This window comes from Carettochelys insculpta, chromosome 1 (assembly GCF_033958435.1).
Source record: "Carettochelys insculpta isolate YL-2023 chromosome 1, ASM3395843v1, whole genome shotgun sequence".
NCBI classification, from domain to species: Eukaryota; Metazoa; Chordata; order Testudines; family Carettochelyidae; genus Carettochelys; species Carettochelys insculpta.
In genome coordinates, this window is record NC_134137.1 from 45,516,067 (window position 1) to 45,535,040 (window position 18,974).

Below are 18,974 nucleotides of genomic sequence, written 5' to 3' on the forward strand. Positions count from 1 at the left end.
ACAAAAACATGAGTTACAGACTGAGAAGTCCCAGGTCTGCCACTGATTTGGCATGACTTTAGGCAAAATGTTTCTGCTCTCTTCATCTCTATTTCCCCCTTGTACACTTATTGGTCTTGTTTTAATAGATTAAGCTCTTTAGGACAAAGACGATCTCATGCTCCTTCTGTACAGCACTTAACCTAATGGAGCCTTCCAATGCTACTATAATACAATAACAAATAAAATACGGCAGTTTAATTGGCAAATAGATATTTTACCTTAAGAAAGTGCCTTGTTGCTAGAAATAGTGATGAGTCTGTTTCCTGTGCTTTTGCACATTGTTCTGCTAATGGCGTTAAAGCTTCCAGACAAAGTTGGCAAACTTCAGAACTCATCCTGATAATCCAAGTGTCAAAGAATAAGCATCAAAGAATAAAGGTCAGATGTCCTTTAAGTTGTTATAAATTTCTAACCAGCATCATTACAAAAATTTTAATGAATAATATATAGCCCCATGACTTCATTTATTTGTTTTTAATATGGAGCACTTTTTACAAAAAGATAGGAGTCTTTTGCATCTTTGTTGCACTCTTTTATGGACTATCCACTGTAAAATAACCCAGTAATCTGTGACCTAACATTTTCAGAAACAGTCCTTCATGAATAAACTTTTCATCTGTTTTTGACACATGCTGTAGGCTAGTGAAAAATGGTACTCCCTATTATAAAGGGAGACCCCACTGGTAATATGACAAGAAATACTCTGGAGTCAGTACAGTAGAACAGCAGCAATATTTTGCATTATCAAGTTAGAAACGAATTCAGTAATAGCTTTTTGATAACACCAGAAGGTTTATAAAGTCAGATACTCTGTAAGATGAAATAGTAGGGAAGAGTAAATAGAGGTTGCCAGCAAGAACATATACATATTAAAACACTTAAAAGCTACCTAAAAGAAATATTATGAGTCCAATTAAATTCAGTTAAGGCTAGAAATTCAGCTGACATTCCAGTGATTCCAGTAATAATAATAATAATAATAATAATAACAACAATAATCCAGAATGCAAGGGCAAAACTGAGAGAGAAAACTAATGGTTAGACTACTTTTATGTATGCAGAGATAAACAGAAGGAAAAAATGAAAAAAAAAAAAGAATAAAGATAGTTATTTTAGTTCCCAAAAAGGAAATGCATTTTAAATTGGACAGCCCATTCATTGTAAAGGATACGATGACATCCCTAATTCCAGTGAGTACATTAGGCTCTTAAAAAGGTCTTCTGGAAGCTGAGGAATTTTCTCAGGGAATATCTCACAGATGAAGGTGATTAATTTGTAGTACTGATTACACAGAGATGGAAACTGTCAAAAGAAACATACTGATAATTTGAGACTCAACCCGTACTGTTTTAATACATCTCCCCAATTTCTGTGCAACAAAGAGGCAGAACTGAGACTGATGTATTCTGCTGAAAAGGTAATTATTAGCCAATATAAATCTCAATGTCTCAGTCACCAGCAAAATGCCATTCCATTAAAATTTTATTCTCTCATACAAGAAATATGAATATGAAATAAGAGCTGTAAAAAGCAAAAAAACACACCCAACCAAACCACGCCCCCCAATCTCCGATGTTATCCTTGAAGAAAAGTACAAAAATAATCACAACTGCAAAATATATAATGTGTATTTAATTGTGAAATATGGATAAGAGCAAAGTAATGAATCAATCTTTCAAGAGGTAAATGACAAAAGAAAAGCCACAGGAGAAGGGACTTGTGGTTTGGAGATAAAGCCAACAAGCCTGGAAAATACTGAATTTTCCAAGAAAGTACATGAAATCACATAGTGGGCAATTATACAATAACCTACCTATACAGCAAGTTTCTTTCTAGCCTGCCATCAGTAACTTGTTGATTTATGCCATGCAACATGAAGGTTTGTATTTTTTATCTTTCTTCTCAGATATAATTGTAGATAGTCTCATTTTCCATATAAATGCCTAATCTTTATTGAATACACTATAATTTAACTGCCAGGCTACATAAACTGCTCTTATGACTTCAGAGTTTAGAAACCATGTAAAAGCTTATACTTCTTTAGAAGAAGTGTCCATATTTAGTATATATGCACATGTATATGCAGATGTGAAATATACTTACTTTCAGCAAATCCTGTGACATTAATGGCAGAATTAGATTAACTCCATATAAGACTACATCTGCTGCTGACACAGATCTATTTGCAGCTTGTCCTGGCTCGTGTCCTCTAAATACTTCATCTGTAGAAAACACACACACCTTTATAGTTAACATATTACATGTAAAAGAAGTGATCAGGCTTACAGAAGTGTCATTTTCATGCAAGAGGACAGATTTATTTTCTTTAAAAAGGATCACAAAAACACTATCTTAAAAGAAGAGTTGTGAAAGTCAAGACTGCAATTTTATCTTACACTTAGGCCCTTTGGCTACGTCTACATTAGAGAGTTTTGTCGACAAAACCTCAGGGTTTTGTTGACAAGCCTCATGGAGCATCTACACACAAAATGCATTTCGTCGACCATCTGCTACCCATGTTCTGCTTCTCCATGATGAGGAATAACACCTTTGCCAACAGCTTCTGTCAACAAAAAAGCCACAAACACACTTGAGGGAGCTCTCGGTCAACAAACATGGCTTCCGGTTCACTGGGCAGCCCTGCTTGCTGAGGTTCTGCTTGGTCGTTCTGTCACAATAGCAGCTGGGCAGTCTGGCTGCTCTCTGTCAACACATCGGATCACTCTTTTGATCCCTTTTTGTGTATGGACATGATCTGTTGACAGAAGTTTTGCCAGAAGATCTCTTTCGATAGTAGCTTCCGTTGACAGATCCCTGTAGTGTAGATGTGGCCATTATTTTTAGGGATCACAATGCAGTACTGCAAAAGATCCAATAAGTACAGGAAGTATCACATACTATGAGTATGCCCTAGTAATTAGGAGTATGTCAGAACACAGAAACCTGTTTATTTCAAAGGAAATGATTTTGTGAAACCTATTCAGATGGAACACTAAAAAGCAAGAATATTGATTTAACTAGTGATACAGCAACACAAACCTTAACTCATGTCTTCCCACCTAATCATACCACCAAAATGCATTCAAATTCCTTAGTTGCATGACAAACTCCCTTTCAAATTCTTCCACATAAACAGCCACAATGGCAGACATTTTGTTCCTCAAAGCCTGGACTCAAAATCCCAGCCTGCATTCTGAACTTAGAGTAAGACGTACTGGCTACAGAAAGTCTATGTTTCCTATTTGTAGAATAAAATAGGGGACCAGAATTCAGGCTGTTCATTTGAGACTGTAAAGAACTACATGTGTACACTGTGGTTGGTTATGTGGTACTGTCTCTTGGGAAGCACTCAGAGGCTGCTTCTACACATGCACAATCTTCTGGAAGAGCAGCGCCTTCTTCCAGAAGATCCATGGAGAGTCTACACATGCGAGGCACTCTTCCAGAAGGAATCCAGAAGAAGGCGCCACATCTTTCGGATTCAGTACTCCGTTACGGAACCAGGAAGAGTGCCTTCTTCTGGAAGAAAGCATGTGTAAGACGCTTACGGATTGCTTCTTCCAGAAGAAGTGGTTTGCCATGGCGGGCAGCTTGCTGGAAAGCGGAGATGCTCCAGACGACCCCACTGGGGCTCTATGGTCTCTAGGTTCTGCAGCTTTTAAAGCTGCAAGGACCCAGCGACCCTGGGGCAGGAAGCTGAGAGTGTGGAAGGTGGCAGCTCATGCAGGGCTGCCAGCCACACTCCCCTGAGACCTGGAGGAAGTTACCTAGCCCCAAGCTGGCCAAATGACCAGCAGGCCAGCACCCTGCACCACTCAGAGGAGCCCCAGGAACCTGGATGAGGGCAGCCAGGACCCCGACTGGGCTCCCACACAGAGTGTGGTGAGCATGTGGGAGCCAGCATGGTGGCATCCCCTGGGACACGGCTGTCAGGGGGCCCAGGGTCATGGCACCCAGGGTCTGGATGCGGCACTGACTGTACCTCCCCCACACCCTCTGCCTTGCAGTGGCACCATCCAAGCGGCAGGAGAGCCAGATGAGGAGCCCAGGGCCCACCAGCCCCATCCAGGCTGGAGGACCCAGCAGCCCACCAGCTGAGCTCAGACCAGCCCAAACTCCCCTGGCACAGCAACCATGGATCCAAAGGACCTGACGCTGGGGCTGCAAGGATGAGGCCACAGCCTACACAGCCACACTCCTACACCAGAACACCCTGGCGGAAAGGTGGCTGGCCCTTGACAAGGCTGAACTCAACTGCAAGCGGGACATGTGGGGAGAGGTGGTGGGGATACTCTGCACCGTGTGCAGGGCCCTGGCCGACCAGACCCTAGATGCCCCTGCTCTTCCTGAAGCCCCTGCCCCCTCCTCCAGACCATGACCCTAAGGCCCTGGCTGCCCTACTGCTCCTGGGCCTGCCCATGGCTGCCCTCAGGGACCTCGCAGCCTGGCTCATGGCCACCTTGGGCCCTGTGGAGTGTCCTCCAAGCCATGACCTGTCCACCCCTGCCCCCACTGCTGAGCCCAAGCCTGCAATGGACCATCCTTACCTCCCAGTGCTTCTGGCCCCATCAGCGCCCCACAGGGGACCACACACCCCGGGAGGTAGGGGCATCTGCAGGTGCTGGGGCTCACAGCCCTCTCACCCCATCTCTTGAGTAGGACCTCCCATCATTTCTGTTCTAGGCCCCATCCCCATTCACATGCCCCCCATGTATATAGTTACGGAGGTTTTGGTATATGCAAGTTTGTTTTATTGGTTCCTAATAACTATTGACAAAAAGGTTTTTCTATTGCTCTAAGTTTAGCGTTAGATACATATTTACAGTTTGCACTCCCTGATTATTGTGGGGGAAGGGAGGGAGTGGGGAGATGCGTGTGTGGGGGCATGTGGTGTTAGTAGTCCCCCAAGGTGAACACCTCCCGGAGTGCCTCCCCGATGCAGACCTCATCATGCTCCAGCAGCCAGGCCACTCAGCTGCAGCCCTGCCCCTCCCCCGTCCTCACGCAGCACGTAGGCACTGGCTCCAGCCTTACACGGGCTGGTCCATATTGGTGACCCCTTGAAACTGGCGGCACTGGGCAATGGCCCAGCTCGCCTGCCCCAGGACTGGCTCTGACTGGCCCCCCCCCCGCCCCCAGGGCTGCCGGGGAATACGACGTCTGGACCTGCTGTCCACTGCAGGGCTGCCAGGAGGCCAGTTTGCATGCCCTGCTGCCCTGGCCCTCTGGTTCAGGAGCATCCCTCATCCAGCTGGACAAGGGATGTTGCCAGATGAGAGAATGCCGGTTTTCGGAGGTGCAACCTGTAATAAATGCTATCTTAGTATGCGAAAACTAGACTCTCCAATCTCCACTCTTACATTACTTGGATAATTAGTTCTCTCCATGATACTTTTGCTAATTAAAAAAGAAAAATCACTATAGCTCCTCAAAAAAATTAAATTATCACTTTGCAGACCATAGTTTTTGCCCAAAGTGACCCACAGTAGTTCAACAATACTTGAATCTTTCCATCTCCCATTCCTTCATACCTGTGTCACTGAAATCTATAAATTCTTTTGAAAGCAGATTAGTAAGAAGCTCCATAATGAGAAGAAGATCCTGGTATTGGTCCTCTTCTGCGGTAACATCTATTCGCTGCCGACCTAAATTATTCTTGGAATATACTTGAAGTAAAGTTAGGCAGGCCTCATACAAATTCATGGCTTTGGACTGCAAAAAAGAAACAAACAGGAATTTAAATATGCTATATACACTAACATACTTAATATTGACTTCTTAGTTTTGTTTTTGGAGCTGCCGGCTGAGAATATACCATTGACTTTCATTTCATTTTTATTATCTGTTAGTATTCAGTTCAATAACTATACATACATTTGTTACAGTGATAGCTATTCCTTACGTACCTATATTGCCTATTTACTTATGCGCCAATGACTTCAATACTTCAGTAATATAACTGTAGCTTTGGCAGGTTCTCCAGACTTAAAAAGAAAATTGCACATCAGAAGTCTATTTGTAAAATGGTTTTGGACAGGCTGCCATTTGTTGCCAAGCTTATGAAACAGTTTGGAATTGCAGATTCAGAATTGCCAGGTTCTGATTCACACTAGCACATTCTGTGGCTTTAATCCATCATTATGGCAGATCCAATAGTGGTAGCTACGGTTTGTCCAGATAGGGAAATTTCCATAGGTGTAACCACAGCAGTGCAAAGTCCTAACATAAGTACATTGCACTGATGCAACTTACCTGATAACCTGCTGGAGTAAATCACACCAGTGCAAACCCTGTTTAGCACCAATGCCATGTCTCTACATTAAGTTTGCATGAGAAGTTACGCCACTGGCAAGTTTCCCTAGATAAACTTTCAGAGGAAGTTAAACATGGTAAAAATATCCTGAACTGTTAGAACTGAACTAATGATGAATAATAGGCTAATTTGTTAGTGTATGCACACTCTAGCTGTACTTTTGGGTTACCTTTGCAGAGACAATATATGCACTCTTACTTGTAGTCAAGGAAAGATTATTTAGTACAACCAAAAGTTTTCTGAATGATGTTAAGAGGCAGAATTGTGGGATGTTCTATCTTTTTCCACTCTCCAGTCAATGTGCTTGGGTTTACAAGAACAGAAACCTGTAAAGCATTTACTTATCAAAACTGTTTTCCTTTAAAGAGGTCTATTTCCTTTTAAAAACACAGCAGCTACTGCAGTGATGGGCAACTTAGGCTAGCGAGTGGGTCACATGAGTGGCTCTCCACCTCAGTGCATTGTAACCAACATGGTCTCCCAGACAGGATGGTTTTGCTAACTTTGCTTGTGTACCTAGCAGTGTGCCCCAACTGAACAACTGCAGAGCTTTGGCTAGATGCAGAGGGAGCACACAGCTCTTGCAGTCGTGTGCAGTCAGCAAGCATTTCATTTCATGTGCCCTTGTGTTACATGCCTGTTAGTTTAGTAATACAAGTGGGGAAAAAAACATGGGGACAGAAACTGGCAGAATACAGCCTGCACAATGGCCACACATAGAACCCTGATGTGCTGCAAGCAGCTTGCAGGCTGCTCACTACTCAGTTACAGTGAATTACACTTTTTAACGGATTGTGTATTATTTTAAACAATCAATTAGCTTTTCATGTTGATGTTTTAAATATGTTCATTCTTTTAAAAGGCATTCATTTAAGAGGGCTCAGTTGTACAATGTTTCTTCCTAGTCAGCACCTCAAAATCATTCTTGCTTACTTGATTTAGAGAACAGAATCTTATTTTGCACATGCATGCGTGAATGCACAGACAAACACACTTTCTGGTTGTGTTTACCTCTCCAAGATAGCATATTTGTTTATGTGCAACTTCAACAAAAACTTCTATTATGAGATTAACAGTCTCTGGTGTGTTTTTGTACACCTCCATTAGTCCAATGCAATTGGTAAGGAAGTCCATGAGAAAGTTAAAGAGGATTGCTACATTATCTATCTGGGTAGCCTCAGCAATGCCACAAAGTGCTTCTAGTGTGGCAGTGATTTCTTGTTTCACTTCCTCCTCTTGACAAATCTGTTGGAAGTTTTCTTGGTTTATCACATTCAAGAATCGCTGCTGGAGTGGCTGAAGAACCTACAGAATCAAAAATTAAACAGCCATTTCTGATAAATGTATTCTTCCAGTTTAATTCATGTAATGCTCACAGTTTCCTATCAATTCATTAAAAAATAAAATCTTAGTAACACAACCCTTTCCCCTCCTCCCACCTCCAAAGCACTGGGATAATTGATTATTGTTACTCCAGTTTTATACTGTTACAATTCCACCAATTTCAATGGAATTAAAACTAGCATACAACTGGCATAACAGTGAATATTTTTTCCATTAAGTGAATTTTAACTTTAACCTGTCATGCACTATCTCCATCAGGTGTCTGTTTCAGCATTCTCTCTTGCCAATTTATTTTCTGACCATTTGCAGTGCTTAAATTTCCCTCTACTGTGACTCTTCTGTCCTCTGGTATTTAAATCCCCAAATTTATCATATGAAGTTTCTTTTCTATTCTAGCTAATGAGTAAAGCTATTAAATAAGACCAGTCTTAACAATTATCCTTATGGTACCCCACAACATACTGCCATCTATCCTTTTAAAAATAAAACTTACTATATTTTTAGGAAGTTAACAAGTGCACAAATCCTTGCTATGCAAATACCAGAGCCAATACAATAATTACAAAGCGACCTTTTGCTTAGAGAAACATTGTTTAGTCTTCCAATTTATAATCTGCATGACACTGTTGATAGCTAATATGATCTAATTATTGAGAGTTTAGTTTTTTAAGGCAGCCATATGTTTTACCTCAGTACCTCCACTGAGGTCTATTTCAGTTATTTATTTTGTAATAACCAAAAAAGCAATCTAAGTTTTTCCACAAGATTTATTCTTTATAAACCTATGGTGCTTATTCCTCATCCTTCAGTTATCCTCTAGGGCCAAGATGCTGCATTATTTTCTTTCAATATTAATTTTATTATTTTACAGTGGAACCTCAGAAATACATACTTTAGTGTTACAAACCAACCAGTCAACCACACATTTCATTTGGAACCAGAACTACACAAACAGGTAGCCACCAAGACACGTCCCCCATTTAGGGGGTGGGGAGGGGGAAAACCTTAAAAAACAAAACACAACTGTATTGTGTTAAACTATTAAAAAAAGAGGAAGTAGCATTTTTCTTCCTCACAGTGAAGTTTCAAATTAAGTTCATGTTCAGCTGTTAACTTTTGAAAGGAAAGCCATAATGTTCTGTTCAGAGTTCTGAACATTTCAGTTACAGAAAAACTCCATTTTAAGTAGACAATGCTTTAAAAACCACATTTATGACAAAGTGACCCACAATGTAATTTTAATTGGTAATATTTAAATATCTAGTATCTTACATACCCTGTAATTCGCGTATTGTAAAGGTCTACAGAAAATAAGGCTCACAATGAAACCCTAAAATTATAAAAGGCTTTAAAGATGTTTAGCGTTCTCCTCTATGTGCAACAGTAATGTTGAATTCCAAAACTAATTTTGAATATGGCTTCATTGCTTGCAGAAATGAAGGTGATAGAAACTTAAAATGTCTTACCTCTGTCCAGTATTGCTGTTTTGTGTCTGTGTCCATATGAGCAAAACCTCCTAAAACTAGAGCTTTCATTAGTGTTCTCTGCACAGAACTGGACAATAAGTGAAGGGGTGGGCTTCTCCTCGCAAACTGCTTAGCTAAATTCCACCAGTTCTCACACTGAATTACTAAATTTGCCCTAAAAAATAAAAATTAAAAAATTGCTTACTCGCAGAAGCCTTCAGAAGAAGCATAAAATTTGATTACGTCTACCAAGTATTCTCACTAGCAATTCTGTTAAACCTTTTTTATGTTCAGTAATATTTATACCTAGTCTCTCTCCTTTCTGACACTCATCTTATTTGTCCTTTATTTCTACATTTTGATAACATTTACTTGATAAATCAATTAATTCAAGGGAGAAAAAGTGGGAAAATACTTTGTAGTTACATACTATGCTTTATTTGACATTTTGCACGTACTGAGCTCAAGCCAGTGATGTAAAAGTATCTGTTTGCATGCCTAACCAAAAATAAGTTGGTTAGTCTATAAGGTGCCACAGGACTTCTTGTAGTTCTCAAAAATAAGCATCTGCTTATCGGTTAGTGCTACTGGTTACTCGTGCTCCCCCCACCCTCAAGTAAATAGGGAGTGGCTGGCTCAGCCTCTACCCCTACGTGTGCTGGGACCAAGCTGTTTTCCCCTGCTTCTGTGCTGCATTTAAAAGGCTAAAGCTGCACACAGGCTGGCTCAGCTTTTGTGCCTGACCCTGCCACTCTGCTTTTAAAAGGCTGAGCCAGCACACAGACTGGCTCAGCGTCTGTCCTGCTGTGGGGCAGAAGCACAGGGAACGGAGGGGACGGGGAAGAGTCCAGCCTGCATGTCAGCTCGGCCTTTTAAACTTGGAGCAGCTAGGTGTATGTTGGTGGGTGGCTAACCAAATAACCAAGAAATTTTGGTGGCTATTTAAATACCAGATTACTCACTATTTAGCATCTGTAGCTCAAGCAGTTTATTTTGAGTTTTGTTGTTATAACTCTGAGCCTACAGGTGATTTAAAATTTTAGAGAATTTATAGGTGGTTCAGATTAGGCAAAACAAAATCTCTCAAAAGAACACAATGCAGCGAAGTCTTTAGCCACTGTTCCTTTTTGCAGATTGCCAATCACTACACATCAAAACAACAACAAACTTGGCCTCTCTTGTGTATCTCCCTAACTCCTCAGCTGGTGTCTGGGCAACAAACTTCTGTCTCTTCCAGTAACAAGAGTAGTTGGGCCTCTTTAAGGATTAGAGCCCAACTAGACTCCAACACCCTTACATCAGACCACCTCGCTGATTCAGCCAGCAGTAGGAGGGGCTGCCAACAATAAACACAAAGTAAATTTTCTGAAGGTGGTTTGCCTTGCTCCTCTTTCCATAATGAGGGCCTTCCTCACTTCTGGGTCACCGATCTCTGCTGTCAGGTTAGGTAGTCCCTCTCCAGAGCAAGGGATGATTCCACGTCCATCTCAGAACAGGACTTTTTTTGCCACCTCAGACAACTTTTAATGCGGTAGGAAGCAGAGGGGCCACTCTGTGTAGGTAACAATGTTCCATCTATTTTTTCCATGTACGGAACAAATGTCTGCCTAAACTCTAGTTTCAAACTTAATGCAGCTTCTGTTGCTTCCATTCCTTCGCCTCTGTCATTCCATCTATCTCTTCATTTATTCATTTCCTCTCCTTCCTCCTTGATTCATTACAGGTCCCATAGTCTCCTTTCCACCCCATCACTCATCATCTCCTTCCTTTTCTCTTCTCTCTCACCTCACACATTTGTTAAACTTGAGGTCTCATGGTCACCTGTTCCAAGCACAAAAATGAAAAAGAGAGTGAGAAGGAAAGGAGGGAGATGTAGGATCTCCCAACCATCTAACAGGCTGCTAACAGCAAAATATGACCTCTCTTCCTTCCCAGTGTACCCACAGTGCAAGAAACCCAGTGGCTGGCTTTCCCTTTCAATGTGGGGAGTACCCCTCATGGATCCCTCTGGTCACAGTAAAGAGCAGGGAAAACCTTCCTTACCTTTCACAGCAATGACAGAGTCCACTCTCCTCAGCTTTAGCTACACTACAGAGGCATTTTAAAATAAAATATTTTGCAACAGCTAATTCAAAATATCTTATTTCAAAATAACACGGCTACACACAAAATATATTTTCAAAACAGCACCCAGCTATTTCAAAATAGCATTTCTGGACACATGGCAATATTTCAAGATAGTGCCACTGGGCGCCATTATGGCTTATTTCAAAAGAGCGCTACTCCATGTCTTAATAGCGTCTATTTTGAAATAGGCGTTTTTCCTCCTGCAATAAGGGTTACTAATTTTGACATAACACACCAGTTTTACATTTATTTCAAAATAGTACACGCATAGTGTAGATGCTAGCAAAGTTATCTCAAAATAATAGCTGTTATCTCAAAATAACTCTGTAGTTAGATGTAGCCCTCTAGAGCAGTAGAGTGGCCATCCTACAGCTACAACAGCAAAGCACTGTTTCTCATCCGGTGGTGGGAATGGAGCCAGGAACCCCCATTTCCTTGCTAGTAGCTGTTTGAAGATACAAGCAGACAAAGCATTTGTTGCAATCTGGTAATGTTTGCACATTCTTGTTTTGTTGTGCGTTGTTTAAACAAACAGGGGGTCTAGAAACTATTTTGGGGGGTGGTGTTTAAAATCAGACTGGAGATTCTGACCTCATCATGTGATTCCTAAAGGTAAGGGCTCGTCGTGGCTCTACAGTGTCTATCCTTTAATTTAATGGTTCTCAACTTTCAATACTGTGACCCCACTCCATTAAAAAACTAAAACAAAAAAGAAAAAGAAAAAACACCTTTGGAACCCAGGAACATCCAGAAAATTCCCCTGCTCCCCCACCATGTGCTCAAAGAAATGGAGCGTGATTGTGACCCACTTCAAGTTTCCCTCTAGGCTAACACATGCTTTGATACTGGATTCTGGACCTGACTTCCAGCTGGACCTCAATGCCCTGCGAGTCCTAACTAAAAAGCCCATACCATTATGAAGCATCCTTTGAGGGAACCCACTAAGGGTAAGGAGCAGTGTCATGGGAGCCCAGTTGAGAGCACTGAACAATGTTAGCTCCCAGGTAACACTTGCAGAGCTCAGAATTGACTTTGGTACTTTTTGTACACTGAGAAAGGATGGTTTCATGGTTAAGGCAGATGAAGGCTGCTGTGAAGATTCTATTTTTTCCTTTACCAGAGTTCCTATGTAATACTGGGCAAGTCATTTCAACCAAACCTTTTACATCAATCATTTATCATATGTTCCTCATTTTCTGAGTATCTAACTCTGAGATTTTGGTGTCTGATTTGCGGAAGTGCTGAGCATTCACAACCATAACTGAAATCACTGGAAGTTGCACTTTGAGTGTAATTAGGAAGTGCTATATAATGTGAAATATTCTTAAAATTGGGGCCTACACACCTCATATTTAGCACCCAAAATTTACTGTATATATTTTGACCTCACTATCCCTCTGCCTAACGTTCACATAGGAGTGACCATAATGGTCAGACCAAAGAAACACCTAGCCCAGTATCCTGTCTTCCGATACTGGCCAATGCCCCAGAGGAAGTGAACAGAACAGGTAGTCACTGAGTGATCCCTCTTCTGTCATCCATTTTCAGCATCTGACAAACACAGGCCAGGGACACCATTCCTATCCATGCTGGCTAATAGCCATTGATGGACCTAACCTTCATGAATTTAGTTCTTTTTTGAAAACGTTAAAAGTCCCAGTATTCACAATATCCTCTGGCAATGAGTTGCACAGGCCTACCCAAACATGCTGCATGAAGAAAAGTTTTGTTTTGTTAGTTTTACCCATTAATTTCACTTGGTGACCCAAGGTTCTTATGTTATGTGTGAAATGGAAATAATACCCCATCATGTCAAGGAGGTACTGTAAAAATAAACTCACTAATATTTGTGATCCACCTCAGTTACTGTAATGATGAGCACCACCGAAAAGAGAATAACGACAATAACAATCTGTTCAGAGCAATGTTTGAACAGTGTGTTGCAGTAAAGCACAAGGCCGCACACTGAACATCAAGCAGAAAACAGAATACTGGATAGTTGCTCATTAAGTGAGCCTTGTCCATGTTGTGCAATGAATGAGGTAAAGACAAAAGCGTGAAAAAATCATGTAATTAAGTATGGCATCATAATGCATATGCATAAAGGGTATGGACTACTTTAATTCTGGCATTTTCAAACACGCACGCTTGATGTAACAACCACAATAATAGTCTTTCAACATGCATTACATCAGGGCAAGCCAGATACAGCTCACAAAGTCTTTGTATCTGGCCTGCAGCGTGCCCTGCCAGGATCCTCAGACAAGCTTCCTTCCTGCTGGTTCAAAGCAGCCAGCTCATGGGGCCCTGTGCCTCTTTGCAGCCACAAGCTTCTTGGGTGGTGGGGGGGGGGGGGTGCAACCAGCCAACATGAGCTGTGATGATTGTGCTGGGGGCAGAGGCAGTGCACAAAGCTGCCACCACCGCCAGCCCCCACCCCCGCCGCCAGTGCAAAGAGGCACGTGGAGCAGCCAGCCACTTTGAATGGCCTGGGGCTGTAGCAGGCAGGAAGCCTTCCTGAGGGTACCCCTTGACTGCTGGTCAGAAGCTGCCTAGGTAAGTGCTACCTGGCCAGAGCCTGCCTTTAGGAGCCCAGCTACTCCGTCCCCTAAACTCCCTGCACCAGGTCAATACTTCTGCACTCTGCCACTGCCTCCCCCAGGTCACAACTCTCTCCTGTACCCTGCACCCCTCCTCTGACCCTTTCCCTAGCTAGAATCTTCTCCTATACTCACACCCCCTCCTCCAGCCTGCAACCCTGACTGCACCCCTATCTCTTGCCCCAGATCACCATTCAAACCCTCTGCACCTGTCTTCCCAAAGTCAAAACTTCCTCCCAGACCCTGCACTCCCTCCTACACCTTCCATCCAGGTCAAAATCCATTCCTGCATTCATACCCTCCTCCTGGACTCTGAACCCCAATCCTCTGCCATAGGTAACAACCTCTGCCTTCACCCAACCACGCTCTCAGACCCCACACTCTCTCCTGAACCACCATCTCCTACCCCAAGCTCCCTTCTGCACCCAACCGCAGTCCCAAACACCTGCACTGCCTCCACAGAAAAGTGCAGGTCTTGACCACTTACCAAAACATTGGAGTGGCCCCCATCAAAATTTATTGTCCACCCCCATTTTAATAGTATTATACAACAATTATATTTGCATTTGATTTGCCATACCTAAGCAGTTAAATCTGCAAAAGTAAATAGCAATACAGAAATCTTCCTTATAGGACTGGGAGGGTGGGAGTAAGCAGTTAACACTTCCTAATCACACCTGGTGGTTGAGAGGCATGGGGAAAGGATAGGCATTTCAGTACAATATAAAACTTGAGAACAACTTCAAGTTATCCGGCTGGTGTGCAAGTATGTACATATATTTATTTAAAAACTTTAGATTTTATGCTCGGACTTGAACAATTTTGAAAGCTTTAATTCTCAAGAGAATGTGCTCTTAGCTGTGGAAAACATTTAGAACAGTAAAATATTCTAATAGATAATATATGCTATATTTGCTTTATTTTGGCCCAATATAAATTTAAAGACGGAAAAGAAAAATTTGACTTGCATAAGCCTGCAGTTTACCTCTCTCTCCTTTCCACTAATGTTACTAGCAACTGCACAGTGTCATTTGCAAGGTCCTGCTCAGAACTCCATACTGCCAGGTTACTGATTACTTTTTCTAAAAGGTAACCCACAATCCACTGGGAACCCTCTGTGTCTGCACCAAATGCAGTATTAAATGGTAGACTTATCTGTAAGAAAAAGAAAACAAATGGGTGCATTTCATGAAAAATCAAAATAGTAACTCATTTTCAGACCTTCACAATCCTTGCTTATTTAATATACAAAAATTATGTTGACAAAAAGGAAAAAGTATCAGAGAAAAAAATAGGTAGGAAGCTAAACTTATCTCTTGCCCTTTGCCAAAAACACAGAAACAGTATCAACTTTGTTATAAAACCCAAGTATCCTTACAGCTAACCTTCAACACCACCTTGGAAAAGTATAGATTTCCCATGCGTGCAGTGTGCTTGTAGCTGCTGTGCTGGTCCCATGAATTCAAAATCAGGTTCAGAGCACCATCTGTTGCGAGAGAAGCTTTTGCACTCACTCTTACCTAAAGAAGAATGTAAGCTCAAAAGCCTTTCTTTGTCACCAACAGCGGTTGACTCAATAAAAGATACTATCTCACTCACTTTGTTACTGTAACATTTCCCATTGCACATCAAGGTGGCCATGAGGCTCTTCAGAACTGAAGATTCTAACACCGAGGGCTGGCTTACAGTATTGCTTAGGTCGATGTAACAGTCAGGGATGTGAAAAAGGACACACTCCTGAGGAACATAGATTAAACTGACAAAGGCTATCCACACTGGCGCTATGCTGGCAGAAGATGTTCCTTGCCAACACAGCTTTCACCTCTCTTGCACAGGTGGAGTAATTATGCCAATGGAAAAGCACTCTCCTGTCTACATAGCACATATTCACCAACTGTGCTACAGCAGTGCAAACGTGCCAGTGCAGTGCTCTAGTATAGACTCGCTCTAATCAACCTAACGCTTCCGTACTGCCAGAGTTCAGGGTGATATCTTGCAAGACAAACAACTTTGTGCAACTACTTCCTCAGTTTGTTCAATTTTTTCCCCTTGGGGGGTGAGAAGGAGGGTTGGCAGAGAGGGGAATTCAAATATATAAAAAGTTATTACCAGGAGGAGGGATTAAAAATGGCCTCCTTAATCTCTGAGGATAGGACAAGAAGCAAACGGTCTTAAATTGCAGCTAGGGCAGTTTAGGTTAGACATTAGGAAAAAACTTTCTGCCAAGGTAGTTAAGCACTGGCTCTTGAATAAATTGCCCAGGAATGTTGTGGAATCTCCCCAGTTGTAGATTTAAGAGCAAGTTAGACAAACACCTGCCAGAGGTAATCTAGAATCCATAACATTTTAATCTCCTGCACCCGTGGCAGGTTTAACGAGAGGATCTTTTAAGGCACATGCCAGTCCTATGATTCCATATTCACATTCTGCTGCCATTATATCTGACTCCCATGAAATTCCAAATATTCAAATACCCTCCTTTCTGCAAAATTAAATTTCTGAAAAATTGAATCTCAGAAATTTGATAATTTTGCAGAAGGTTTCTGAGAGCATGCTCACTTTCAAATTCTCAGCTATTTTCAAATTTCAGCACAAGTTTTCAGTAAAAGAATGAGACTCATTATCTTTAGAAAGCAAGATTACACACAAATTAAGGTGGATACAAATGACTTTTTTAAAAAAAAGAAAATCATTATTTGTTACTTTACTACAGATTTATTCAAACTAAATTTAAATTTGATATTCTTTTTTAAAATCTAAACTTACATACTAAAATAACATTAAGCAATACACATGTGCTCCCATGTTTTAAAGACAGTTAAATTACAGAACTAGTAGAAGTCACTTGCTCAGACTTGAAATCAATTTTGGTTAAGTGGTCTTCTGTGAGTGCAGAGAGACTACTTCATTTCAGTTGATACAATTTGTTCAATTCAATACCTAGTTCATTTAAAGTTAAGAAATCAACTGAAAAAGCAGGAATGCTTTTCTTCTTCTAACTCAAAAAAAAAAGTAGGTCTGGGAGGGTGAGGTCTATTATTACTAAAAGCTTAAAAGATTTGGCAAACAGAAGCAATCAGTTCAATTAACTAAAGTAAAGCTATTACTTCCTTTCCTAAACAAATCAGTTTTAAATATAGAAAATCTTTTGATAAATGTGCTAGGTACTTTAAAAAGTTATGTTTATTTTATGTAATTTAAAATAATTAAATATTGTTTTTGTTCTCCATCCAAGTAGAGCGTGACATAAAGCAAAGGAAATAAATTAATCATCTAGTCAAAAAAGAAATATGAGCGATACATTGTAAATGATGTAAAAATTAAGATTCTGAATGAATGTTAAGTTAAGCAATATACCTGCTTAAATAAATGGGCATAGGTACACTGGTTCACGAAAAATAAAATTAGCAAAAGGCCATATTTAGTTGCAAATCAACATGTTCTGATGGCTCCCAACAAATAAAAAGAGGCTCCTTACTTGTAACTACCATTCTTCCAGATATATGGCCCCTATTTTTAGTCCAATCATTGGTGCACATGTGTGTCATGTTCGGGAACTAAAAGATTTTCCTAGTATTGTCTATTGCCCTGCATATGCATCATGTCTCCTTGTTCTCCTAGCAATGTCTCTTCAGTGACCCTCTTACCACTAAGTATGCCAGACCACAGCAGAGGGCACAGGCAGCAGGTACTGGAATACAAATAGGTACGATCCATCTCAAAGAGTCTCCAGTGACAGTCCCTACATGTATTCAATTGTGTGAGAGTAGTGAGCAATAACCAGAAGAGAGATGGGAATGAGTTTGCTTTTGTTTTGCAGCACACTCACAACTGCTCCTTTGGTGATGACATAGCACAGCTATCCTCTCACTTTTCAGGGTCACATCCCTCCCTACCTCTATATGCATCCCTACCCACCGTAGAAGGCAGTGCTGAGAGTGGTGCCACAGGATGCAGACAGGGATGAAGGGGCCAAGGCTGAAGCTAAGGCAGGAGAGGATAGGGGCAGCACAGAACATAGTACTGCCTTGGAGCTGGAGTGGAACTGGTTAGTGCTACCTCCCCACCTGTGGGGGTTGGCCCAGGCCCCACTGTGCCCCCCCATGAATGTTCCTTCATGCACCTCTCCGAGGGGTGGGGGTGATCCACAGTTCAAGGACCACTTGCACAGCAGAAAGAGAAGGTGTGAACAGATCTCCATATTGCTGCTTGGCAGATGTCCTGCCAGGAAATACCTGCTACATGTGCGAAAGTAGTAACCTGTGCTGGCATAAAATGTGCTATAATTGTAACCAGCAACAGTAGGTTGGAGAGTGTTTAGCACATCTGTGTAGCACGTCTGGATGCTCCTGGAGATCCAACAGCAGGAGACAGCTTGGCCCTTGAACCCCCAAAGCATGGGTTCCTCGGGATATATAAAGCATGACATACTGAGGGAGTGACGGGTTGTGTCTGCAATGGAGATGTGTGGCTCCAGACAGAAGACAGGAAGGCAAATGGACTTACTGAGGAGGAAATCAGAGTGCATCCATAGGGAGACTGTGTCCTTCTGAGGTCAGGGCTACACTGCCAGTTAAGTCGCCTAACTTAAGTAACTTGGGTGTGAAAGAGCCTCCTTCCCCAAGCAATGTAAGATTCATGCTGTCCACGCCACCACTGTGTTCATGGAGGATACTCTCCTGATGATGTGGCTTATGCTTCTCACCATGGTGGAGTAATTTTGCCCAGGGGATAGCATTCTCCCATCAATGTAGCACATCTTCACCAGATGCACTGCAGCTGAAACAGTGCAGCACTACAGTGTAGACGTGCCCTGAAACACGGTATAACGTGGATGGGGAAGGGGTGTCAGCCATCTTGGCTGCCAGTTCGCGAACCCATTAAGCAAAGGTAATGGTCCTCAAGTAAAATTACTTTCAGAGAGAGATAAGTAAGCACACTGCTAGCAGTCTGCAAGGGGGCTCTGTGAGAGCAGATAGGGCGAGACTAAAGACCCATGGACCAAATGGACACAGTGGTAGCCCAGATAATCAGCGAGGTGCCATTCACTAGAGGGAGAAGGCACTATATGCTGCCAGACTG

At 41.9% G+C, this 18,974-nt stretch overlaps 1 protein-coding gene across 1 annotated transcript in view; it reads right to left on the minus strand.

Moving 5' to 3' along the window:
• The window catches only part of XPO4 (exportin 4), a 145,337-nt gene that overhangs the window by 15,055 nt on the left and 111,308 nt on the right, over window positions 1–18,974 (minus strand). Inside the window, exons 15-21 of the mRNA XM_074985345.1 lie at window positions 14,878–15,047; window positions 9,166–9,340; window positions 7,367–7,660; window positions 5,574–5,754; window positions 2,146–2,264; window positions 1,214–1,344; window positions 261–378 (exon numbers count right to left, since the gene is read on the minus strand). Coding sequence (XP_074841446.1) covers window positions 261–378; window positions 1,214–1,344; window positions 2,146–2,264; window positions 5,574–5,754; window positions 7,367–7,660; window positions 9,166–9,340; window positions 14,878–15,047 — 1,188 coding nt within the window. The remainder of the gene's footprint in view (window positions 1–260; window positions 379–1,213; window positions 1,345–2,145; window positions 2,265–5,573; window positions 5,755–7,366; window positions 7,661–9,165; window positions 9,341–14,877; window positions 15,048–18,974) is intronic.